The 26700-nt window shown below is 44.2% G+C and overlaps 1 protein-coding gene and 1 long non-coding RNA gene across 16 annotated transcripts in view; one reads left to right on the top strand and one right to left on the bottom strand.

The window, feature by feature from the left end:
• LOC147758390 (uncharacterized) overlaps nucleotides 1-26700 on the bottom strand; it is an 88217-nt gene that overhangs the window by 4087 nt on the left and 57430 nt on the right. For 9 of the 13 annotated variants that reach the window (XR_015318431.1, XR_015318430.1, XR_015318427.1 and 6 more), the window contains one exon: nucleotides 583-3567. This is a non-coding gene — a long non-coding RNA (uncharacterized LOC147758390). The remainder of the gene's footprint in view (nucleotides 1-582; nucleotides 3568-26700) is intronic. The other 4 variants (XR_015318432.1, XR_015318436.1, XR_015318428.1 and 1 more) reach the window with 4 other exon arrangements.
• LOC111245502 (uncharacterized) overlaps nucleotides 20131-26700 on the top strand; it is a 73126-nt gene continuing 66556 nt past the window's right edge. Inside the window, exon 1 of one of the 3 annotated variants that reach the window (XR_015318423.1) lies at nucleotides 20131-21188. Coding sequence is in view for 2 of the 3 variants with exons in the window: in XM_022793945.2 (XP_022649680.1) it covers nucleotides 21012-21188 (177 nt within the window). In the remaining variant the exon portion in view is untranslated. The remainder of the gene's footprint in view (nucleotides 21189-26700) is intronic. The other 2 variants (XM_022793945.2, XM_022793954.2) reach the window with 2 other exon arrangements.

Genomic DNA, 26700 nt, shown 5'->3' with positions numbered 1-26700 from the left:
TCTTCTGCCAATATTTCGTATTGTATTGTACCTCTCGATGTCTTAAAACGTGACGGCGCGTACGCGTACGATTGTAACAAGCTGCATTTAATTGTGCGAGCTATTGAATAAAAAATAATTTCGTCGAGAGAGAAACAATGACAAATTTAGCGCGGACCTAAAGTAAATGGAATACCGTCGACGATCCGCTGACATGGACTTATCGCCGCCGGCTGTCTCGAGAACGACAGCCGCACACAGAAAATAGACAACGAAAACAATAATCATCATTCTAGTCGTGTGCTTCGTTTCGGTTTTGTGTAGCAGTATCGTAGACACACATACTCGCTAGCAGACGAACTGGCATAGATGCATAAATCATACCGTCAAGCAATGAGAGCGAGCTCAACATAAAACCGCATGCTCCAGTACCTTGTTCCGTTACATATATAGATAGATAGAATCTGAACTTCACGCGAGTACTCATTCTAGCTCGAAAGGAACGAATGGCTCGCGGCGCAGTAGCATCGGCATATAAACGAGCTTTCCTACGAAACTATTACATAATTATTACAGCGCAATATGTAATAGATTCGTACTCACTAAAGTTCTATTGTCTTTCTCGGGATAACGTCGCGCTAGGTAGGACGCAGCGGAAGGATATCGGAGTCGTCGACGTTGGACCGAGTAGAGCTGGTTCCGCTGTAGCACTTCTCGGACTCGTTCGAACCGAAGAAGATTCTGATAGACAATTCATTTACGTAGGCTACATCACCGAAAAGTAAGATTTAGTTAATTCATACTGGACATAGCCAGGACAAAACCCCCTAAAGCTAGACCAAATCTGCTTAGGTTACTTAAACCCTGAACGTCATTTAAAACCTATCATTGCGGTTTTGATAGTCTCAGTTTATCGTATCGCTTTTATCGAACTTTTAATCTACATTACTTACTGAGGAAAGTGAGTTCGCAAAAAACGACAACCCCAGTAGACCGCTCAATCTATTGACGAAAGTTAATTTAAGCTTTTCTTGTAACACATGCAGTCGTGCACCGACCCACGTACTTGGCCAAATTCTATTTGTTTTTCGTCTGCATTGTGTTATACAGTATGCCTGCATGCACCCAATACAATTAAACGGCAGCGGCCGATTTCCAAGCATGTATTATTCCCAGTGGGGTATTGAGATATAAGTTCGCTGATCGTTTGAGACAATGGCCGTATGATCGAATCGGAGTGATTGGTAAAAATTTTTACTGCGACTGGTAACTCACCTACCAAGTGATCATTCGTTCAGTGATTATTCCAGCAGGCTCAGCAGGACGATGTCAATAAAAAGGACTGGGCACTGTCCGGATGCAATAGGCCTTTCAGTCATCCTTTCTGGTTAACGACTGAATTTCGATAGCATTAGAGCTACTGAAGTCCTCTAACAGACATATCATGGAACTGGCCTGGCTTTACATTGTATACACTCGAGAAGAAAGACCTTAACGGTACATTCAACTATTTGAATCTAGTTTTCACCTTTGTTCTACTTATTCTAAGGTAGACCCAGCCATAAAGCAATTGTCTGCTAACAAGCGGCTATTTTTTTCGTAGTTGTATCTATTACAATCAGACGCTTAGCGTTATCCTGGACCTTAATCAATTAAAAACGTGTTAACGTAGAGGCAGAATAAATATAGGGCTTTTTCCAGAAGCAAGCCATAAAACTGAATGAATAGGTCTGTTTTAGGTTCGGGGCTTATTTTGTTATGGGGGATTCTTTTATGCGAGGAGAAGATGCTAGAATTCGGTTAGCTCTCATCCGCCGTGTCTCTCGTAAACTTGGACTCGAGTTGAAAAACGCGTACATGTTTAGCAGCCCGACGACTGTCAAAAAAATACAAGGTTCGGATTATTAATTCTTTAAAAAAAGAATGTTTTCAATCTCAGCACCTAGACTCGTCATAATATCCTTTGCACAAGGTCCGCATGCCGCTTTGACGTATGCCTAATAAATGCCAAAATCTCTCTGGCAAAATATTCCGAATTTTACGTCCGGCTCAATAAAACGCAACATGAATGAATATAAATGAAAAAAATGGTAAACCAACTGAGACGTAATGTTAACTTTTTTATCTGACAATTGCACTTTTACTGGTTAAGATTCGTTTCGGTCGGCTAAGGTCGAATCGAAGTAAGTAGATACACTCCAAGTTACGGCAGCTATATCATCGTAAAAAGCATTAGATATGCTTAACAGAAGCTTGACCTACAAACGCAAACTCGAGAAGTGATTTTGGGTTTCTTTTAAAAGATCTTGCTATAAGTTTCCGCACTCATTCTATGTTTAGCTTCATACAAATTGACTATGCCAAGTAAATATTGTAATTTCCATATGTATCCAGAAGTTAAGTGTTAAACTACTTTTTATATGCTCTATATTTCATATTGCAAGAACTAAAGTAAATTTACAACTTTGTTGATTAAGCTAATTACTAAATTTAATTAACGCTTTTTTGAAAGCGACTGTTCATTAGACGGCTCAGATACAGCGTATTCACATAAGCAGGCACATATCACCTACCGATAGGCGCTTCCAGCCAGCAATCCAAAATTCCTGCCAGCGAAATAGCCCCCGCCCGACTGGATTTTAGAAACCGGCCACTTGTTCGAGGCAGGCCATTTCTGCTGGTGCTGACAGAGGCTTCACGAACAGGGGGCAAGTCTGGTACTTTACCGAGAACGGGCGGCCACACACCGCACGAAGTTGCCAGATACAGGCCGTAAAGGCTCCAGGAAGACAATGCGCCACCGAAAACGTTTCACGATAAAAATGGGATCACTGGACCGCTAAAGATTGCTAGGAACCGCTAGGAAGAGGTTATTCAAGAGGCATTATGACAGCGGCATAAGACCGCTAGCACATAGCGTATCGAAAGGCGCAGCCACACAGCAGACACGCGAATGCTGCGTGCACTCAGCATGGATAGACGCGATAGTCGCGTATTACGATTACCAATGTAAATAATAAGCAGCTGCTAGTATATGCACGAGTTTCATAAGCCACCCCATTATCAGATCGATCGGGCTCTGGCCGATCAACAGTGGTAAGTTGGACATTTGTAAACAGTTGTTTTTGTTACTGATTGACACTTGTTACTGTTGCCATTTAGAACGGTCCTCGACAATTTCGTCGGCATTGCACTTACTGCCTTCAGTACGTCTCTCCTTTTCTATTCGCTAGTAGATGTAGCGAGCAACTGAAGTAGCTGTACTAAAGGCAGTCCGTGACGATTTCGCTTCTTACCTCGCTTCGACTTCGTTCGATCGTTTGTCCGCAACGACGATGCCGTTTCGAGGTCTCTCACTCCAGTTGTGAGCGTTGTTAACGCTGCTACCGTTCAGTGAAGAGATTGGTTTTTTTCTCGTTACGCGCTGCCGCTTACGTTGCGACGATGCTGGTCCAGTCGTGACTACCGGCGGTCACTTTAAATGCACTTAGCCGACGAAGTGGACGATGATGTCAAAAACGGACGACGACGATAGACGGGTCAAGAAGATCGTTGAGATCCTTCGGTGCAGCGTCAGCCAGTAACAATCTGTGAAGGAGAAGAGCAGTAATAAGTTCCAGAAGACGTTAACTATTTAGTTTCCGCTGCCCGACATTGCCTTCGTTTAAAGTAATTCAATAGTAGTAGTAGTAGTAGTAGAAGAAGTGGCGGGGAAAAGTGCGCCAAGGAAAGCCGTACGAATTCAAAATTTGAGCTAGCCAATACATTCTCGTGGCTGGATTCACTGAAGACTGTGTAATGCCTTAACCTGGTCGTACTACCTGGTCTCTCCTCGACCACGTTGTTGTTTCTACTTCAGTTAGAAAGAAACCGAGGCTTAAATTATGGCGCGCCGATTACTGTCTACATGCCAGCGCCGATATGTCGCAACCTTTAGGCTCTTACACTTGTTATCCTTCATACGGAATACATTATTTTTTCACTAACGGACTACTACGTATTGCTATTGTCATTGAGATAGTATTATCGATCGGGTTTTCCTGCTGGTGTCATTATGGCACATGATACATCATCAGACGACTGCCGCCGGTTCCTGTCTAGTCGAACATTATTCAGCTTCAACAGTAGAGAGGGCCATTCTGGGTTAAATGAAATTACCAAAACAGTCAAGCCATCAGCACACTATTAATTATAATAATCATAATAACACAGTCACTATTAAATTGAATAACACTTTGTTCTTCTGCAGAACGGAGGGGACGTAGCAGACTATGTACATCAACTGAGAATGAATGCACACTACGACTACATTCGTGCATAGTTACCCTGTTCAGTCTTGGTGTGCAGGACGTTTCTCAGCACTATGGTACATTGGGTCGACGGTATTTGTCGTTACGTCAATACAGATAGCATTAATAGAGTCCATAATGCATGACGACAAGTTGAGAAGCGAGATTTGCCTTTCGATCTTGATCTCCGGCTGAGATTATCTGGACATTGATTGTCTAGTTCATTTTGGCTTTTGGTCAACGACCAGCACCCGCTCTCTGAGGATGGCGACAACCAAACGGCCGATTATGACCGATGGTTAGTAGCAATGTATCTAATCGGGCTCGAATGAGTAGTGAACATGTACGATAATGATGACAATATTATTATAAAAAGTGATTTAGAGCTAAACAAAGTGGTACTTCGTTCATCTTTCTCTATCTGTGTTGCTCAGAATGGGGCAGTAAAAAATGCCTTTCAGCGTTTCGATATCGAACCGCAGCATCAGCGGCAATAGTGGGGCAGAAGCAGTACAAATCCATGACGTCTCATCACCCTGCCTCAGCGTCGACGTTCTTTCGCGGTGGTTACAGCGGCGGTCTCCTCTCTCAACGGTGGGTGGTCCATGAGCGATGCGTGTTCCAATAGTCTAATGTCTCAGATCCGAGACAATCGACCTGTGCAGCAATTTCGTGCTACCATCATCGGCATAAACTAGATAATCTGACCAATCCTGGTGAAGTGGTCGCCGCTTGGTAATAATGCTGCCGTTGCTGCTTGTGTGGAATGAGCCAATTTGCGCTGCTTATTACCCTTACCTTTGAGTACGGCCACCGCCAACATGAGCGCTTGTAAGTGCTTAGCATATATTGATCTTGCCTATTAGAAGATACTTGTTATGGCTTTGGTTGACTGAACTGAGTGTTCGGCGTACATTGTATGGTCCTTTTTCTTTCCCTTCTGCTTTGTCAGCCTTTAATCGTCACCTTGCCGTTGCTTTTCCGGCAAGGAGAACAAGTTTTTCTCATTCTAAGGCACTATCTGTGTACAAACTACCTAGTTTTCCCTCTCTATTTAGATGCACTATGGTTCAGTAGCGACTATTACATCTTCTACATACGGGTTCTTTAAACAATTCTACTACCATTGATTAACTGCGACATGAGAGAAGTTATCAGAATACCATCCATGTATTGCGTACGTCTGTCTGTATGAATCAAGGACGAGTGACAAGTGGATTAGCAGCAAGAATACTTTTTTGGTTGCCATTGGTGGTCCAATCAATCTGATGATCAGCAACATCATGGGCGGTACGCATCTCGAATTCGTGAAGAGACGGACGTCAATATGGTCCTATCGCTTGTGTTTACGCACATTGAACATAGGCACAAGATCACCAAAGATGGCGGCGCTACCAGGCCGTAACAAGGAGGCAGCCCAGTTCATCTGTCACTCCGCTGTCCGTCACTTATAATCCGTAGCACGACGATGTTTTCTTGCTTCGCTCAAGATCTGTCGCCACGGTCAATGGTGACATTTCGCCTATCGCCTAGGCGAAATAGCCTGCTTTCATAAACTTCCCTTCATGCGCATAACTCCCCTTTTTGATTCACGTAAATGTGGAAAGCTAAATATATCCTATAAAGCTATATTATTCTTTCCTGGGAACAACACGAGAAGCAGTCGAAAAAAAAACCCAGCCCACTGGAGCAGCTCAGGCAATGCAGGGCGCACTACCATCCATTCGAACCGGCAGAAAACATCGACTGTTATCCAGCCGCACGAATAAAAACCCAAATGCACTTCACAAGCGGTTGAGCAGCGGGAGCCAGTTGACGTGTGAAGCACTGGCGATGACAGGTCGAGAGTTACTTGCTCCCACTTCACACTCTTTCGTCCACTGCGGTCGTCAGCGCGCAGTGTAGACAGATATATATTCATATCATAAGTACGTGTAATAGCAATAGCCTGTTTGGCTTGTCTGACTGTCCGCCTTCGTTCTCAGTAGTGGTTATATGAATTATAGTTGTGGCTGGCTAAAGTCTCGCTTCCCCTCTGATGGGAAGTTTCTCGACACCGCGAAGTCACTGTTAACCACCACTGATCGTGTCGTTGTCGTTGCTTCATCGTGGACAGCAGTAGCGAATAAGAAAACTAGTAGAGAGATTCGCTATTTAACTTCAGAAATATAGGCACACAGAAACAGCAAGTGCGTCCTCGATTGCCAAAGCAAAATGGAATGATCATCATTCTGATGAGATAGACAGGGCCGTGACCATAAACGCACGTCAGGAGACCCCGCTAGAGCAAACCACCTGTCGCTATGCTCTTGCCTACTTTGGGGGGTTAAATATTTTGTAATATCTACCATATTGTACATCGTCACTATCACCCCGTTAAAAAAACTATAGTTTTCGAAAATGTTTCTTCCTTGTAGTTACATTTACAGCGCTTTTTTTGTACACTGTTGGTCTATGAACACAACCTAAAATTGTAAAAAAAAAAATGATTAGCTCATTTTTTAACGCTTTATCGTTGTCCTCGTATTGTTATACAGTATTTTTTTCTATTTCGTTCGCTTCGCTTTACTGTTACGGTTTATTAGTTTGTTCGGAGGTATTTTTCGTAGTTGGATCAAGAGCAGAAGCGATACAGGACCGGCCGTCTTATTCCCCCTGTCGATGCTGATTTTTGGGCGCTATCATAAACCCCGTTGATCGTTGAGAGGAAATATCTAACGTATTACGCGATCAAGCAGCTTAACGACCGATATACATATGTTCAAAATGCTCAAGGGTAGTCACATAGTTTGTGTGTGACATATAAACTTCATTAGATAATACATGTTCAAGATGTCAGGACATATCGACAAAACTGTGTTTAGCAAATATAAAAGCTTGTGGGCATACCTGCTGACAGGAGCTGGAGTGAAGACATTGGCCTAATTACTCACAGCTTACTATTTCATGTTATTTAGGACGTTGTTTTTTTATAGCCTAGGGTTTTCCATAAAAAGTTGTAAGCGATAGCGAGCACAATATGCAAAAGATGGCTTTAATTCCAGGGGAGACACTAGTTTCACACTTTATGTACAAAACTTAATGTAGCCAGATTCTTTAAAGTCGCTACATATACTTGTCCTTTCATCGCTTGTAGACTAGAACGTAAAACCTTCCCTGTAATTGCTTAAAGTTTTTCCTTATAATCCTGCCGATTTAATTTTATGCCACAGAGTTATTAGCTATATATATTTCACTCCTTTTCTTTCGCTAGTTTTATAATTAAATAGCATTGGCCGTACCCTAAGCAGAATGGACCGCCTTGGCTTCTGAAGTACTTATATAATAGATATCGATTGGTATTGAACGCAGACAATAAGTGTGAAGACGATGAGGGTGAAGTGCTCGGAAAATGGACACGTGTCCGTGGCAGGAAGGGCTTGTCTCCAATCGGCCACAACACAACGTCGACGAAAGCCGACGTTAGCTTTTACTAGCCAATCGTCTGGCTGTATAGGCCGACGAAAAGGATCCTTGCAGAAGTTTCGGAAGAAACCACCGTCTATTGGCTGCCTCTACCATTGGTCGCCGCATTGTGCCCGAGCTCATTGCGTAAACGGTTCCAGTGGCGACGAGTCACGACTTGGGCCGAAGAGCTTCGAAGGAGGGTGAAGGGGGTTCTTGAGTAGAGTCACGAGGACCAACAACAAGTAGGGAAGGTCTGACGGTTTCTGCCATTGCTTTTTGGCTACGTGTACCACTAACGCCGTCACCATGGGCTGACGCAGTGCTGCGGTCGGATGTCGGTACGTCGCTGCCAAGCTTCGCGTTCACCAGCAACAGGATCAGCGGCTACCACAATAACTGGCCCATCTATTGCGGGACAGCGCCTCGATTGGTCGGCTCGATGGAAAAAAGCGCTGGTCGTGAGATCGATTTAAAGTCGACCAATAAAGTCGATGATCTATTCGCCATGAAGTCGAGGTACGCACCAATCAACCAAGCCAACCCCATCATGTCGCGACGTCACATTGCCGCTCAGTAGCGGCCAACAAATAACAGCTATGACGTTGTCGTTGTTGCTGCTACTGGTCGACCACCTAATTATACTCCATAATCACATCGAGAGGTACCGTTTCAACGAGACAAAAAGGACTACAGTGGAAGGACGTTATGCCGTGTTGTTTAGCACGTGCCTTTCGCGTACAGGCTATACATATATATTGGACTGGATAGATGCAGGCCACAGAACACGTGTTGGTGTAGTCGTAAAGAATACGTAACGAGCTGAATGAGATGATGAAAAATATCTTACCTGATAGTTTAATAAATGAGTGAAAAATGTACAGAAGCAAAAAAAGAAGTGATAGTATTCCATTGAAGAGGGATTACCCCCTAAGAAGTTGACTGTGTTGAATGTTTTTTCTTTGCTATTGACCTCTGAGTCCTTTGGGCAGCACTACGGATTGTGGAGAACAGTTTTGTGTTTGGGAATTGTAATTTACACAGGGTGATTTTCGAAGTAAAAACACATCTCCTATACAAACTGTTAGAAATTTGCATGTTTCCCCTAGTCTTACACACGTAATACAGCAGGCATCTACCCGTCGTCTACCTACGAGCTCTATTTTTCGAGTTTTACGTCAGGTATCGCCTAGAGGCATTCCACCAGAAGGACAGCTGACTCCCAGCACGAAAGGAAGTCTGTTTGTCCATGCCCGGGCTTGAACCTGGACCACAACGAGTCTTTAAGATTAGTAGACAAATACGTTATCCATAGAGCTATCACGGGGATCTACAACCTATTCAACCAGTAACCACTACGCTGCACCACAACACTGCCTTTAAACATTAGAATATTGTTCCTATAGGAAAAATGTTTAGACGTAATGACCTGCAATGAATCGTAGATATGATAGGAACTGTAGCATATTCCCCACTATTAGCTTGATTTGATACTTATTTAGAACGACACTCAGTGGCGCCATTTTCATATTTAGATATTGCACAATTTTATTTCGCTTGCGTCAATATGAGCGCTTGTCTAAATCTTATTTTTACGGCCCCATAAGCTTTTGGCTCGCTGAAAAGGTAATGAAAGTTAGAAATCCCTTCAGAAAACTTCGAATGAACAGCCGCTATGGTGAGTACACTTTACCTAGGTGCAGCTAGGAACGGTTTATCGTGTCTATAGAGAAACGACTGTAATAATACCATCTTAACTCAATTTCATCAGGAATAAACAGTCAACTAATAGAAACTGGATTTAGAAGCTTACGTTGTGTGCCGGCGATTCAACTGCAAATTTAATACAAACGGCCTCTACCCAGAAGGCAACTTCATAAAATTACCAAGATCTAAACAAACGATCATTCCAGCCGTTCAGTAGATATTTAGCTGGGAGAGATGTCGGCCGTCCCTGTGCAAGAGACAAGTTTACCAAACTGTTTAGATCTTTTTGCTAAGCAACATCTTGCAGTTACAGTCGCTTGCATAACTTACATATTAAATAATCATTATTTTTTTAGAATAATTGGACTATATTGAAACAAAGGTCAATGATTGTTCTTTGTTATAGTACAATGCAAACATGTGGAATATATGGCTAGGCCATTTCCTGCGGGCATTACAGCCTGAAATGGGGCATCTCGGAACTGTTTATGGTCTTCTGGAATGGGGCAAGCAATTTAGGGTCTCCATGGTGAAACAACTATATTCCCATGTTTTAGAAAATTTTAGCACAATAAAAAAACCTTGGCCCATTAACCATTTGCTCCCAAAGCTTGTCAGGTGTCTCTTCAGGTTTAAGGGCTCATTTCCGATACGATCGAGTAAATCAACGTCTAATTATTCTCAGTCTAAGATATCTTTAAAAAATAAAATTGTCCAAGGTATTAACCCCAACGGCGAACCATTTGAAAATTCTGCTGCTTCTCAATGCGTTCTCGAATACTCAAACATGCATATACATTCACACGTTCCTTCCCTATATATATATATATATATATATATATATATATATATATATATATATATATAGAGAGAGAGAGCGAGAGAGATACGTAAGTGTGTAGGTATCTAGCGGTGGCGCCGTGGGAGTGCGCAGTGGCGGGCGGTGGCAATAGCCAACGATTGATCGATCGATCATGCCACGCTGGTCACACTTCGATCGGCGACGGTTCGACACATCAACTCATTTCTCCTTATTTCAGCCCTCTGTCGTTGTTGTGGTGTCGAAAATGATGATGGCACTGCAATTGCCCTCAAATGAGCCCTCAAAAGCGAGAGAATGAAAGGTCCGCAATGAGACGATGCTGCTGCTTCTAGCGCCGACGGCACAGCTTTGAACACGCGGTGATCACCCTGAGATGGCGGAACGAAGGCCCAGTGAAGTCTTTCTGTTTCGACATCATCACCAACCAGCAACGACAAAAACAACGGGAACAACGCATGGAGCAACTGCAGCAATATGAGTAGCCAAAAATCAATCAAAAAATCGAAAGAATTTCGCAAAAGATATTGCTGTGTCTGAGAGTGTGTAGACACATAGGGTCACACAAATAGACGACAAAACGCAATGAAAGATAGAGAAAGGATGATGCTGTAAATGCCTCAACTGATGCCACTCGATGCTGAAAAGTAACAGAAAAGTCAGTGAAAACGTGAAACAGCCAAGACACACACGAGCGGGTCACAATCGACCTTTTGACAAAGACGCCTTCAGCGACGGGGCGACGCAAACCAGCGCGTCTAATGATTACCGCCGCCGCCGCCGCCGCCGCCGCCGCCGCGACTATAGCAACGAATACGGGAACAGAACACCCAGCAGTGACGGCAAGGCGAACAAAAGGTACGATTATCGCAGGAGTATCTCAAAAAGGAAAGCAATGCGTCCGAATTGAAAAGGTGCATATAACTGCGCAGCTATTAAAGCACACTAGAGGTAAACATCAAAAGAAATTCCGTTGTTTTTCTCGCTGATCGACAGTCTCAGACAGAAAAAAAAACCTTTTCTCGCTTGGCCTCAGTCATCCGAACAGCAGTCACATGCAAAAGCCCGTGTATGCAAGGGTATACTGCGCTCAAATCATTTCTAACTAATAATAATGATAATCAAGCGAACGAGTATGTCGGCAGCGATGTTACTTGGGGATCGTGTTGAGGACGACGATGACGAATTCCCTCCTACTCCACGAGCTAACGTCACTATTTAAAAGTAAAGATATCCTTCTGTCGCTTTTCATCTTCTGTCGCATCGCTAAACGATCAACGCAGCTAAAGGCTATCATAATCAGAGGCTTGAGTCGGTCGGTTAACCAGGAGGTCTCAGGGTGTAGCAGACGAAGCAGAAAAGTTTTCTCCCATCCAGGAATTATGCATGGCTGCTGGATATGTGTAACAACAAATGCTCGATGTGGTGTCTGTTTGCTCGAGGTCTGTCTCTCAGATTCCATATAAACGCTTCTGTGATCTATTTGGCCACATCGAACAGAAATCATTCGCTCAAGCGCTGTTCTCTGAAGGAAGATAGGTGGTACCCAGGTACCGTGACAAAAAAAGAGAGCTAACGAATAAACAGTTAGATGAATATAAAAAAGAAGCGCCCTTACTAAGATATATAAAAAGTAACTAATTTTTAATTACGTCATATACGCTGTGGCTTAGCAAAAAAAACTGAAGAGCTCTCAGCCTTTACGATCGGTCGGTGTCTTCGTCCACTCACCTATATTACACATTTAAAACCAAGTGCTTTACTCATGGTCATAATCAATTGAATGAGACTACATATCAACGTCAGAGATCTGTACAATCATGTATGTGTACGGAAAGCGGAAAGGAACGGTTTACGTTATCTAAAAAGCCCAATTTAGTGTATCCTGTTTTGTCCCAGTTCCCAGTCTGTCCAGGTATTTTATGGAAGAAGTATTTGACATCTGAAATTTTAAACATTTGGGAAGATTAAGTTTTTTTCCGGAGTAATTAGGAAACAAGCGGCAGAACATAACGAACTGATAGTCCGGGCCTTGACACCGTAGCGACCTATAACAGAAATCAGTGGTGCGGAATATGAGCGATTCTGAGAACTGGATTCCAGTGACTGGAAAGTGACCACAACCTCCTTCGCGCCAAAAATAAGATAATTAAAAAGATAAGAGAAAAAAGATTGGGACAATTTAGGTGCCGCAATCTGTATAATGGGCCGATACTTTTGCTTAAAATTAGGGAGAGTAAAGCGCACCAGAATACCCGCTTTTAAAGTAAATGGCTAATAAACCAAATGTATAATAATAAATTTCAGCCAACTAATAAGTTTCGGAGCACCTTTCAAAGCCCCACGGCAACAGGCCCGCGCGACTAGACCACCCTTCGTCCTCAAGCACGTTCTGCAGTCGCGGCTTATGACTGCGACCGTTTTGTTCAGTAAAGTTGATTTCTACCTTCTTCTAGAAGCGGACTCGCAGTTCCGGTTAAGGACGGAGTAAAGAGGAACGTATACTTTTCTTTTTTCTCCCATGTTTATATTTCAAACAGGACACCATCTGCCGGAGTACAGTTTTACTAACGCCTTGGCGGTCCTGATCGCAGATCAGAAACAACATGGTCTTGTCTGATTTTGACAGGACTGGTCGTGACCATCTCAGACTAATTGAAAGTAAACCCGCTGATCCTTCACGCTTCCCGCAGTATCCGAATCATCCACTAACAAATAGCTAATTGATGCGCCATAACTTCGGTAGGAATTTCCTTAGCCGCTGTGATAGTGTTTGCAATAGAAGTCTATTTCTCGACCCTTCGGATGTTAGCCTGGAGTATGATAATTCAAGCCTACAATTCTCGCTTAAGACATTTCCCCGTTCATTTTGTGGTGGCAGGACTGTTCCAGCGAGTCGATATTTTCCAGAAGAAAGCGCTTGTACAGCTTCTCCTTAAAGGTTTTCTACGTTTATGCTGCACCGATCCTGAATGAAGGCAAGCCCAGACCACTCCATGCAAATATCGACATGCCCCGCTCCTGCGAGCTGCTTGTTTTCCTTAAGCCCTTGTTTGGGTTATGTTCAATTCTACCGGGGGCAACACTCAGTCCGCCAGCCGATCGATTAACTTTTCTTTGACTTCGGCCATAGCGCCACATTCATTCGGTAACAGCCACCGCTGTTACCGAATGAATGTGGATTGGATTAATTTCATCGTTAGTTGACGGGAATGAGCGCGTTAAAGCCACTCGCTCTAATTGTAGGTAGCTGGAGATGTGCGCTTATTTATAGATTAATATATATTTTATAAAATGAGGGATCTCTTAGTCTTTTGTGGCGGGTTTTTGTTTTTGCGCTTAGATGTACTAAGCCGCCGGCAGCGAGACTTTGAAGCGGGGCTGCTCATAGGTCAGCTGAGTAAGCACAAGCGTGTCCTGGTCAGTGCGCGTCTTCGGCGTCGACGTCGCCGCTCTGATAGCGCCTTGATTCGATTGAGGGGGTAGATACGAAGTGTGAGGCGGTACTATGGTGATACGCTTTTGAAATGTGGAACCACTCCACAGAATCAATGTCCGTTCACGGGTCAACCCCACTCTGGTCTGGGAGAGAGTTTTGTCTGGTGAGACCCATTCTAGTTCACATTCAAACGGAAGGAAGGCGCACATAAACCAGCTCCAATCGCCCGACAATCTAGCAGGCAACGCGAATGATGGCTTATGGGAGAAAAGTTTATCCCGAAAGAATATGTAGTATGTTCCCAGAAAACAGCCTAACGAACCAAAATCGTCGACTAGCTTGTCGATAACAAAATAGAAAATACCACAACGAAATATTGTGTCGTTATATAGAAAGCCAGTCATTCTCAGTGATCGTCTATATTTTGCAGATAATTTAAAAAGTAGCGCTCCTCATGTTCACAGGAAGTATGCAAAAAACCGATGCTGAAATGACCTATTACGGCCAACTGTCACCTGACGTGTACTCCGATAAATTATTATGAAAACTTTAAAGTTAAGTCATAGGGAAATATAGACGAGTTTCGAGCGACCTTGTTCACTTAGGTCTACTGTCCAGATTAGAGCAACGACCATTTCGGATTCGTATCGTAAGTTAACCGGGTCGGGCTAGAGACACTAGGTGTTCGATAGCTCGAAGTGTGAAGATCTTATCTCCCACACCTAGTCGAGCATGTTTGCCGCGGCAAGCTTTTGCAGATGATCCGATTGATGCTGTCTCAGATCGCGCTCGCCAGATGGAAAATGTTATATACGAGTCCGGAGCGAACAGACAGCATCATCGTTTCTATATATCATAGCACCCTGCCTGTATGCAAATGCAGTCGGCCTGCGCCTTGACCATAAGGCGCCTGGCCTGACTTCTACATACTTTGCTACAAATTGTTGTTAAGGCAGACATTGACCGTATCAAGACTGTCCAAACGTGCCACAAATTCCCCAGTGAAATCGTTCCCAGTGAAATGGGTCGTACAGAAACCGATAATAAGTTATCTTAACGTTCTATATAAGCGTACCACGCTATTTACGCTGTTACGTGTTATGAGAACAGCGTGTCGTGAGAAGAACCTGGGCCCAAAACTGACTATCTTAAACATTCTCGTTTTTTTTTCGTTTGTTTTGCACTGCTATAAGCTACTAGTGTTTCAGACAACTGGAACACCGATCCTTTTCATTAGTTACTTTGTAAAGGCTACATAAACTTCTCATTTTCAGCATCTACGCTACGGTTTTGATAGTACTCATAATGCGACTACAATGGATTTACTAGAATCACAAACAGAACAACGTGCACAGTGCCCTTTGTCCGAATATCTTCTACGCAGGAGTAAACATTTTTAGCACCAATATCGCTGCTTAGATCTACTGACTGTAGCGTGGACGGGAAAATGATGACTTTCGTATTAATAAACTCATACGTTGACCTATTTGTTCTTCACTTAACGGATATTTGACTTTGCTCACAGTTATCATATACCCTTATTAGGGGTTCAGACAGGAAAATCTGCTAAGGAAATTTTCAGCAGCGTGGCACCGTTTCCTTAAGTGTGACTGGTTCTATTGAGATCGACGCTCATCGGTCAGAAAATCCATTTCTCCCGTTCACAGTCCACATGTATTAACCTCGTTTACGACAGTGGTTACAGATCGATCCCAAATCACTTCGATTAAGGAAATTTCCTTAGCGCTTCCTAAGGCATTGCTTGCGCTTTAAGCCGGCATTTTCACTTTTTTGTGTTTCAGTAGCCAAGCCCTTCAAGCCCAAGAGGGTGCCACTAAAATGTTACATACTTCAGTCATTTTTGTATACCCCATGTCATTTTACGAACAAAATATATACGAACGCCTAATCAGAAGTACCTATTTTAGGAAGTGACAGCTGTATCTTTTGGAAAATGTATATTTTCAATTAGAAAAAATTCGTTTTCAGTGCTGATGCACCAAGTGGCCCGTGTTCTACTTGCTTCAAGTTCTAAGGTTATGTATCACATATGGCGTACGATATATTTAACCTGTTGCCAATGCATGGAATTGTTCGATATCGTCAATGTTAACATCACCAGCTTTTAACCGCCAAGAGGTCCCTTTTAGTACCAAATAGACGCATCGTGAAACCGAAAACAGCCAATGAGAGCGGACCGTACTTTTCTTCATATACATGACTATACACCTGCTAGCTTCTATACTGATTCTATAAAACCCAACATAAAAAAAATGTTAATGAACGATTTGGAGCTTGACTGCTGCTTATCGTTCGGAGCTATACAGGATTTGCCACGCACTTACATACGCAGGGCAGGCGAAGCCATCTATGCCTCTGATGCGAAAATAGGCGCGACCCCATAGCAATATTCATAGGCACTTTTGGATCGGGTAAGTGTAGTAAACAACTGCGACTCGAATGTGGCTGGGTAGGAGGGGTTCCTTGGATGTCCGACCACGACCGGTCGGGCACTCATCAACCCAACCACCGATTAACTAAACCCGGTCAACTGTGTTGGGCCTCGAAAATTATTTTTCGAATATTTCCCAATTGTCTGACAGTTTTCCGTGTCGGCAATGGGAACAAACAGCAATACTACCAGCTCCATTATGCCTAGTATAGTTATAGTCAAAAGGCCTCTTCATCCCCCCGCTTCCGGAAAGATGGACGACGAGCCGTTTGAGCAGTCGACACACACAGAGTATTCGTTATCCAAGAGATTGGAGAGAGTAAATAGAAATAATGTTATGCACACACAATCGACCTAACCCATCTGCCCGCCTTCTTATGCTTGGTGCAATAAATAGCACTCCCAGCAGTACCTAGAGTACTAAGTATTATGACGAGTTATAAACTAGCCGTTCTCGACTAGCATGGATGTTCAGCATAGACACAGTTCGGCGAGGGCCGTCGGAGCGCACAAGCTCGAATGGTCCTTGTTTAGAACTAGAATGCTGGGGTCGGGCCGGTATCGGTGGTGATAACAGCCAGCCATACACTTACAGATGCTGGATATTTGAATGTCGCACCATTCTTAGGCGATGATGGAGAACCTCACCAATCGAATCGGTTGCATACGCTCTATTTATGACTGTTCGAACACCACGGCACATATTTGGTGTTATTTAAATGGACGGAAACGTACCCTCTTTCTCTTTGCTTCTCAAAAAAAAACAACATAAATACAATATGAATGTATGAGCAGCAATACTTCGTCCTGCTGAACCTGAAAAGCAGAACAGTTAAGCAAAAAAAAAAAGTATACTCAGCTGGTTCATATTTGCAATCCATATTTATACATATTGTAGGCATTGATGGTACAAATATCTTGAAAATCCGAGCTAGCTGTTCCCGGAACATTTATTCTAGGCGTGGGTGGGAGTATGTTTTGGAAATTTCCGTTCGATATGCTGGGTCGCGCTTTTAGTTACATTCAAAATTAGTCTTTCCGGGCTTTTGCCCGCCATACGAGAAGGCTCGCGTCCGTGATAGCTTAATGGATGCAAGGCGTGTTCGCCTACTAATGTTGTGGACACGTGGTGGTCTGAGTTCGACTCCGAGCATAGACAGATGTTGTCTGATGGAATACCCAACGCCAACACCGGACCTAAAGGTCGAAACATAGAAAGCCCCATAGTTCGGTGTGTCAATATGTGGAAATAAAGCCTATGGGGCTAATCCACAGACGACCGTAAATTGAGCTTGCTCCCAAATTCGATCGAGGACGTAAAATCCGTTTGTTTCTATTGTGGCAATCCTATTTGAGTTGTAGCCTCTAACTAGCAATAGTTTAATGAATACCGAAGACCAAATCATATCGGTTATTGCTCCGAAAGGAACTAAAGTCGATCGTCTTTCCCCTGACAAAGACGACGCTCTCATAGCTGACTCATCTACATAACAATAAATATTTTAGGGACTGCCGCAACTTAAAAATTATTCCCACAGTCTGACGTATCTCTGTCTTCATTGTTGGAAGGAAGTATATACAGCCAGGCGTATGCTATGCTAAGCTAACGAAGTTATCTAAAAATAGTTATTAATATTGTTTTTGTAAGCGCTTAAACCGTAATTTCCAATTTCTAGGACTACTAGACTACAAGGATAAATCATTACTAGCAGTAAAATATGGCCTATATTTTTCTACTGTATCGTTGTTACAGGGAAAATCTTTTCTTCGAGCATTACGTATTGAAGTACGATCCAACATTTTAGACGTATTCAAAGTTCACTGACGTGATCTCGTATTCAAACACGCGCCCGTGAACACCTGCCTGACTAGCACCTCGTTGTACATGCTAATTAATCCTGTTTCAGGTTCTTTATACTATTAACGCTGGGCCGCAATGGCTTCCGTTGAAATGGTGATAAAATTAGCAAAAAATCTTATATGTGTACATATTTATGTACACGATCGAGTGTAGCAGCAGTAGTCCTCGGCAAACTACGCTATAGCAATAACAAGAACACGATACTTACGGATCCTTATGATACCGATGACTGACCACGAGTAAACGGCCAGCACGGGACCACCGTCATCGGCCACTAGAGGCTCTTTTCAATTAATTCGCACCCGTATTACGCAACCTATGACTAATACGACAGCTGCAGCAAAAAGGTCGGCGATTCTGTCTCTTAGATCAACAGATGTTACATACTAGGCGAACAGTTACGATGGCTATTACCAGCTAGTAACAGCGGAAGCGCCACTTCTTCTCGATGGCGGCACTCGCAATGACATGACAGCCCCGGTTGTCGTTTGTCGACGACGGCAAACGCCGGGCCGAACGTCGTCGAGACAACGTTCATGTCGCGGCAGTCGCGCACCCATCACCCACGACAACCGCCGACTGGCAAAGCAACCGGTTGGAACAGCACAACTGTCCTAATATATTTATGATAGCAGAGTGGGTACCAGCGAAAGCGATGGCGGTAACAGCAACGGGCGCGGAACAACGAAGAAGATAGGCCCAAGGCTACGCCGCAGCAGCTAAAGATCGCTGGGGAAGCCGCAACTGCTGCTTTGTTTAATGACCGATTACACACGGACAGGGAGACGCTAGCGAGCAAGCATCGTCGCGAGGTCATTTGAGCGATACGGGTTCTCCTACTACGGCGACGGCTATGATGACGCACGCAGACCAGAGAAACCAAAAGCAAGACAGGTCATCATCAGGTGGGTGAACATCAGTTTGCAACGGTGAATGAGTGTGCCTGGATTGTTCCCCTCAGTTACCAAATTTCGGCTTCTCCCCTCATAACAAAAATCATAAATACACAACACACTCAACGAGTATTAATAATAACCGTTCAACTGAGCGAAGGGATAGCGACAAAAGTCATCAGACAAACTCCAATAGCTTGTAATCGTTATATCCAATACTATATGTATAGTAGTTTCTTAGTCGTGCGTTCAGGCTCCATTGTCGTTTGACGAAAGGAGCAAACCAAGTAATTGTCGCATGTATGTAGCATGCAATCCTTTCATTTACTAGCCAGGCACAGTAAAGACGTCAACTGTCATTTTACCGTACTTTCTATAGAGTTCCTCATCCCTGCTGTCAGTAGGATTCATCACGCTGTAATCAAGATAAATATGCATCCGTATAGTCATTATATTGTGTCACCAAATAGGTAAACTATTGCTCGTTGGATTCCGCATAATGTTTTGAGGCATCCTCGATCATCAGGCTCTAGTCCTGCAATCACTAGGGACAGCTTGTTATTGGCGGTAGCTTACTCAGACGCCGGGCTTCGAATCGCAATATGCTTCCAAAGATATGACTTTGTTCGCACGTACACGTACGTGCGTATGTGCGTGCGTGTGTGTGTGTATGTCTATATGTACTGTAATTTTCGTAATCAGCTAGGTTCGATGATCTTCAGCGTCGTTTCTCTACCTGGTGCAGTTCTCTCGTGCGGTGTACGTGGACGTCCAACCGCAACCATACGCTTGCTGTTATTCGCTTGCCTGCTCCTTTCTGTCTTTTTTTTTCATACTGCTGTTCCTCTTTCGCTGCGGTTGAACGCATTCATTATCTGCTTCGACGGCGGCGAACAGGACGGCGACACCAACAACAACGACGCGGTCCTTGTTGTCGTCGTGGCCATTCCCGGCAACGGCCAGTAGTGCACCACGGCGGCGGCATTGGCAGTAGCATCACGCGGCCGCAACTGGCCGGGTCTCATCTTTTCTGTTCTGTGAAATTCATTCTTCGTAGATGTCGCCGTGGCATAGAGCACCCGGCTGACAGGCGGTCCTTCGGGGAGGCCATGGCTCCGCCTACCAGCGAGCGGGGCTCGTAGCGCACCTTTCTCTTAGCCAATGGCGTCAAAGTGACGGACCGTCTGCAGGCGGAGCCTAGTGGTCGGCTGGGCTTTGGCGATTATTGCCTGCTGTCATGATCCCGTCCCGTGTTGCTGGCTGGCGGGTTGCACAGGCCGAAGATCACACCAGTGGTGTACCGACTCGCGGTGATGCCGTATCGCTCCAAGCCGTACCTAGCCGGCTCGTCGCAGGCCTGTTCTAGCTGTAACCGCTACAGCGGCAGTAGTCTCAACAACCGAGTCAACATTATCAACCGCACAACAATACCTGTTGCTGCTGCTGTTGCTGCTGCTGCTGCTGCTGCTGCTGCTGCTATGTGATCGCGTTGGCCTGGCTACCGGCGACCACCTGCTAGTGGACTAGCGTACTATCTGTACCAGTAAAGTACATCAGTTCAACTAATACAAATACCAAGTAGGATCTGTGAAGGCGCCCGTGTTGTTTGCTGTTGTGTCGCTCTCGAGAGAGAAAAAAGTATGTAATAGAAGTGCTCTCTTTGTCTGTCCCTTTTTCTCTCTCGCTTTGTTACCAAAAAAAGAGGCCTAGAAGGACGGAACAAACTGGCCTACCGGCACTAGTAGTGCCAGACTTAACAGGTCGATCGGTCAGCGAAGGCTTGACGGCATAGCCCGTAGTGCTTTTTCGAGAATGATTTGGTGATTGCATTTGATCTGTTCGTTGATTCAGTAAATGGACGTTTGGTCGATAGGTTGACTGACTGACAAACGATACTTCGAGTTGTGGTGCGGGGTGCGATCTCAGTGAGTGATCTCAGTGCGTGGGACTATAGCCTAACTACAATAAACTGTTTGTTCTATCAAAATTGTGCTAAAACAACAAATACTGCAGTTACTATCACGCTACAAGGCAGCACTGATTGGCAATAGATTCCTTGTCGCTGTTTCTAACGTACGTGCAAAAGATAATCACACTCCCTATTGTTAAAGAATATCTCTAGCAAAGATGGAAACCTGTGTACTCATCCCTCAGGAGTTGATCCTGGGAGCATCATCACACAACGAAACAGTTCTTGCCGTACGGACGAGTCAGCGCCTCGAACGCGCCATGAGGCTTCTACCATTCCAAGGAACAGTTCGAACTGACAAGATTGAAGTCAGCGACAAGATCGACGATGAAGATGTAAGTGCAAGAGTATTTGAATTGAAGATCGTCAATAGATTTGTAGATAACGTTTCGAGATTGAGCTAGGTAACGTTAGGACAGATTATAGAGGCAGAATAAGGGCTACGGACGATAATTTTATCCGGCTTGGGAATGAACGTCTGCGCAAGCGAGCTACGATAAAGACCCTGAGCAGCCGGCCACATGTTGATTAGAGTTTGCCTACGATTTTGTTTGTTTTCTAAGTATAGCACGCGTTCGCTTAGGCGACACGGAAAAAGTTTTCTGAATCACCTGTCGTTTGCTATCAATAAAAATGGTATTATTAGGGCATCGGTTACGTAATTTTCCTAACGAATATTACAAATGCACCAAGTTACGCCCATCAAGCACTCAATCAGGTAACTGGACATTGACACTGTGCAATCTCAAATATGAAGAAGTCCTAGATCATTCGTGTGCTTGAACGCCATCAAACGGCACAAAAGGTAAAACCGCCTATATTAGTATAATAAATAAAACAGCTGCAGCTGGCGTCTGTTGACTCTATCACAAGCGAAAGTACAAATACACGTATCATCGGTTCCGCAGCTGGTTCTTACGAAGTCTATAAATGAGACACTTATTTCGAGCTGGTATATTCATGAAGCTTGGCAAAGCGACGTCCAATATCTCCTGATTGCTCCTCATCCATCACATTCGGAATCATTGAAGCCATTATTATATAGAATATAATCATTATTCGATGACTTCAAGCACGACGATGTTCTGAAATTGTGGTTTTTATGCAGCGTTATCTCGAAATAGCCAAACGTTGCTCATACCGTCGTATGCTTTATTTAATAACTCTTTTTTTGCCATCCAAAGAGATGTTGCGCCTGGACTCGTTTCGATACTCCCTAATCAATAATCCTAATGATGATCCGTGTGCCACCCAACGGTCTTGACAAAACCATTAAGGACCTGGACGTCACTACCTTCATCAGTTCGCCTCCTTCGAGCTATGAGCTGTATGATTTCATCGTCGACTACATAGCGATCGCATGATCTACGTTGCGTTCGCACCTCGGAATCGCCGTGGACGACCACACCTCGGACGACGTTAGTTGTCGACGCAGTGCCCAGCTATAATCGACAAACCGAGTCGGACTAGCGGCACTGGTCGACCGATTGTATTTATTGTACAAATCTCAACTGCGAAAACAGTGCCTTAACGATGGCCTGCACGAAACCGTCTGTCCCAGTTAAAGCTTGAAAAAAGAAACGAAAAGGCGAAATGCATCGTCGCGAACAGGATCGTTCTTGATGTCTTCATTGGACATGTGATAAGCTGGCATCCACGCACTTAGTTATTTTTTTGATTCATTAATGTTAATGTAAGACGCGGTTGTTGTTCTGGTTACTGTTGACCATTATCTCAATAATTTAATCACGATACATCACTAATGTGTCGTGCACAATCGCGTACCTGCAATGACGATGATCACAAAGATGGATGCGGTAGGCTTTTTCTGCCTTTCTCAACGAACTTCACAACATCGTCAGTGCCAGATGAAAGCCCAGTACGTAGCATAATCACAGACTCAGTTAGAAAACATCTTCACTATCTTCAGTCAGCCGAAATCGTCGGCGCTTATTGATTTCCACTTCGTCTGAACCATTGAGTTAGCTTCAAATCGTTCGCTCGTCGTGCGATGCCGATTCACCAAGAACGACAATCCAAGCGACGTTTATAGGTGATACTATTGTAGAAAAAAAAAAACAGGCACCTTTGATTTGTCTGAATTTGATATAGGCACAGTCACTCCGGTTGTTAATGATCTTCGAACTTTTATTGGTTACGGCTTTCCCGTCCGGTCGATTCGATTGTAAGAATATTACTGCCCTTTTCGATGACCCAACCCACTATTTGTAACAACGCCAAAGGGACAGACGCATACCCTGCAGCTACTTGACCCTACACGCGTCCTGACGCGTAAAGCTTTTGCTAATGTCTATCTTAGTCGGTTAGAAAATCGTTAAACTATGCTTCTACTATCTGTGGTCAACTTCGAATTCGATTAAAACCTTACTTCATATCTTGCCGCTTTTCGACTCCTTTACTTTGTGACTGACGTATCTTTTCCCCCCGTGAAGTCGATGGTTGTCGAGGGACCGATATCGGAACCGCGCAAGGGCCTCACTTGCTTCGCAAGTGCTTCTTTTATTCGATTAATACTTTACCTGCTAGTTTGTGTTTATAGATTATTGTCATACTATACTTTTAACATCGGCTGTCAGTCGTTCATTCCGATGTGCTTAGGCAGAAGGCTTCGTTCGCTGGAAGGCCACCTTGTTGCCTATATATGCCACGCCGTGTCATGTCTGACATGACCCGTGTGCGTTGAACGTATGTATAGCTACGATGCACGATCGATGACTTTTTAATTGATTTCACGGCACAGTACACGAGGCACACACACGTGTGAAGCGCTCGCTCACTCTTCACTCCGTCGACCTTCTTTGTCATGATAATGATCATCATCACGGTCGTCGTCTCAATCGTTGTTTTTCTAGCCGATAAATGCAGAGATGGCCATTATAGGAAAACAGACAGTGGAGAGTAATAGTAATGGAGGGGTTGGGATGCGGTTGAAATCTAATACAACATAACAGCACGAACAACAACGATGACGACGACGAGAGAGCTCACGATGCCGCTAGTATCGCCACGATCACTACCCTGTGGGCGCCCTCTTGCCCTCCTCTGCGCGGGTCACTTCGTCGCTTTTTATTGTGATCGTCGCCGTTGTTGATGATGTGCACCATAAACCGAACAATGATTTGACCTTCGAGTCTACACGCTGTTACTGCCTTTGCTATTGGCGCCGCTAACCAACCAACGGCTGTTCCATTGTGGCTCCGATATAGAACAGCAGCAGCCATAGCGATCGCTAGCGCCACCTTTGCTATTGCCGAGAGTTTGGCGCCGCTAGCAAAACGAAAGTCTGACTACTGCTATACGTACACGTGTATGCATGTATTATTGATAGCGAACAGTAGCAGAACTTCTTGGCGCGAAAATTATAGCAGAATGTAACCATTTATCGTTGAATGCTGTTGTTGTCTACGTATCGGGTAAGTATTTCTATAGGCGAACTGTGGTGTCTTTGCATTACGTAGATTGCCGTGTTCTTCTGTGTCTTTCTTTCCGTTCGATTTTTGTTGGCTCCTTTTCACTCTGCGCTGTTTCAGTTTCTTCACGAACTATCTCGAAATTTCTTCGGTGGCAGCAGCGACAGAAGCTACAACGACAGAAAAAGTAAACGTACCAATCTCAACCTGGATACGAACGAATGGATGGATGGATGGATGGATGGCTAAATAGCATTGAGAGAGTATAACATTGCTGGTTCAGTGGATCGGGGCATAGTGATGGTGGCGTGAAGCTCCCCGGTTTCGTCCTTTGCGTATCGCTCGATAAAGGTTGAACGCCGTTTACTCGATAAGCGAGGCTCTACGCGTATGCCTGCTCAGTGCTATATCGTAAAGTATAGAGCAGAGCCGATCACATGCGCAAATGCGGGTTTCGTGATCCTCTCGAAAAGAGTTGTTGTGATGACACCAACGTTGGCCTTATCTAGCGTCACCAAAGACTTTACGAGGCACAGTTCGAAAACTACTAGGCTTACGTGCTTATTTGGGATAGCAGGTACACTACGTTTCTTGTATATACGACATCTCGAGCAGTTAGTCGGGCACGAGAATCGACGATATTCGCGGAAAACTGGACGAATGGGCGAACAAAATAGGCAACCGGTCGGCAAACCGATCGCCGGCCCAAACGGTAGTGCCGCAACAGCCGGCTGAAGACCAGTTCTCCATCAGGACAATAACAATATGTTATAGTGGTAAACCTCTCAGGTCGTGCGGAGCATGTTAGAAGTCATCGTGCGGTCCCCGCTAGGCGATGTCTCTCAATAGCAGCCACCCATGGACGCAGATGTTTCCTCACGTTGTTTGGGTCGCGCGGGATAGACTTCGCGCGCGCCTTGGGTTAAATAAATCTGCTCGTGACGATTACTGGACACACACATAGATATATACAGCCAAATACACAACTACATTGTAGTCATCCATGTTCAACGAATTACCTTGCCAATATTCTAGTGATTAAATCGCACACCCACACACGCGAACTTAATAATACCGACAATTATGTCGCGTCCGCTCGATCGAGACGTGTAGTGATCGATGGGTGAGTAACATTGTTTGCTGCGAATCATATGCCAATGACGTGGGTTACCATTTACGAAGCATGCATCGCATAGGGCACATCGACACTTGCCGTTTTTTTGCTGACAATTTTTCACCCTCGGCCAGTGCGCGGAGAGGATCGTTCATTTCCGTATTATCAGGTTGAATTTAGAAAACGATAGGTTTACGAAAGTAATGAACATCTTATTCAATTTACGATAGCGGGTTTATGGGTATGGAACAACGAATTGAAGATGCACGTACGCACAATCTCCTTACTCAAGCTGCCTGTTCATGCACGATACAGTGACCACATGTACATGTATGTGTACAGCTAGGTAGATGGGTTGTCTGTGGGACGGCACGCTTTGTCATGCACCAAACTGGATCGACCAACATTGGCAGCGTCATTAAAGAGAATCTCAGTAATAGGTTTCGTTGTCGCCGATTACTATTAGATTCATTGTAAAAGTGGTCATCGTGACCATCAAAATGATCAAAGGAGAACGTAAAGTAATAGATGCATTGTATGCATACAATCTAAGGCATCGTCAGTTCATTTATGTGGTTCGGAGTCACCATTGTTGACCTGTACGCGGATGGTGTTTACTGTTAATTCCGATACGATCCGTGGCCGTGCAACTGGGATTTAAAGAGGTCAGAGACCGGAACACGTTAAGAGCGACAAAATCTGAATCGTCCGCAACTGAATCGAAATTGGAACAAATCGCAGCTACATACGTAAACACCTCCACCTGTCCCAGAAGCTATACATCAAAAAATATAAACGTTTCTTCGATATATATATATATATATATATATATATATATACTATATATACTGGCATTCATCTTGATAATTGAAGGCCTGGCAGATGAATACAACCGATGGAAGCAGCCGCAAGTGCCTACAGCTCACTGCATGAACGTTTGTTCAGAATTGCCTTTTGATTTTTACCAGGTTCAATAAAATATTTATTTGAATTCGCCGTGGCGACGTACAGTAAATGTAAAGTTCGTCCATTAGAGGGACACAGCTGAAGCCAAATGGCCGTCAAAGTCAGCCTAGTAGGTGAAGGGAGCTTTCCTCTGCCCCATTCTACAGAGTCTTTTCTAATCTCGGCATTCGAGCGCTAACAGCAGCCAGGTCTGGTGCGTTCGCTTGGAACGAGACAGAGGAATCGTGTCTGGTGCAAAGCTCCTAATGATGCCCATCATGGAGCTGGAAGGCCTTCAGATGGCGCGTGTCAAAAGGATGCGATTTCCAGACTTTGGTCTGAACGACATCATCGTTA

Source organism: Varroa destructor, unplaced genomic scaffold (assembly GCF_002443255.2).
Source record: "Varroa destructor unplaced genomic scaffold, Vdes_3.0 BEIS01000001.1, whole genome shotgun sequence".
Classification (NCBI taxonomy): Eukaryota; Metazoa; Arthropoda; class Arachnida; order Mesostigmata; family Varroidae; genus Varroa; species Varroa destructor.
Note: the sequence above shows the minus strand (reverse complement) of the source record. Positions and strands in the feature narration are given on the sequence as shown.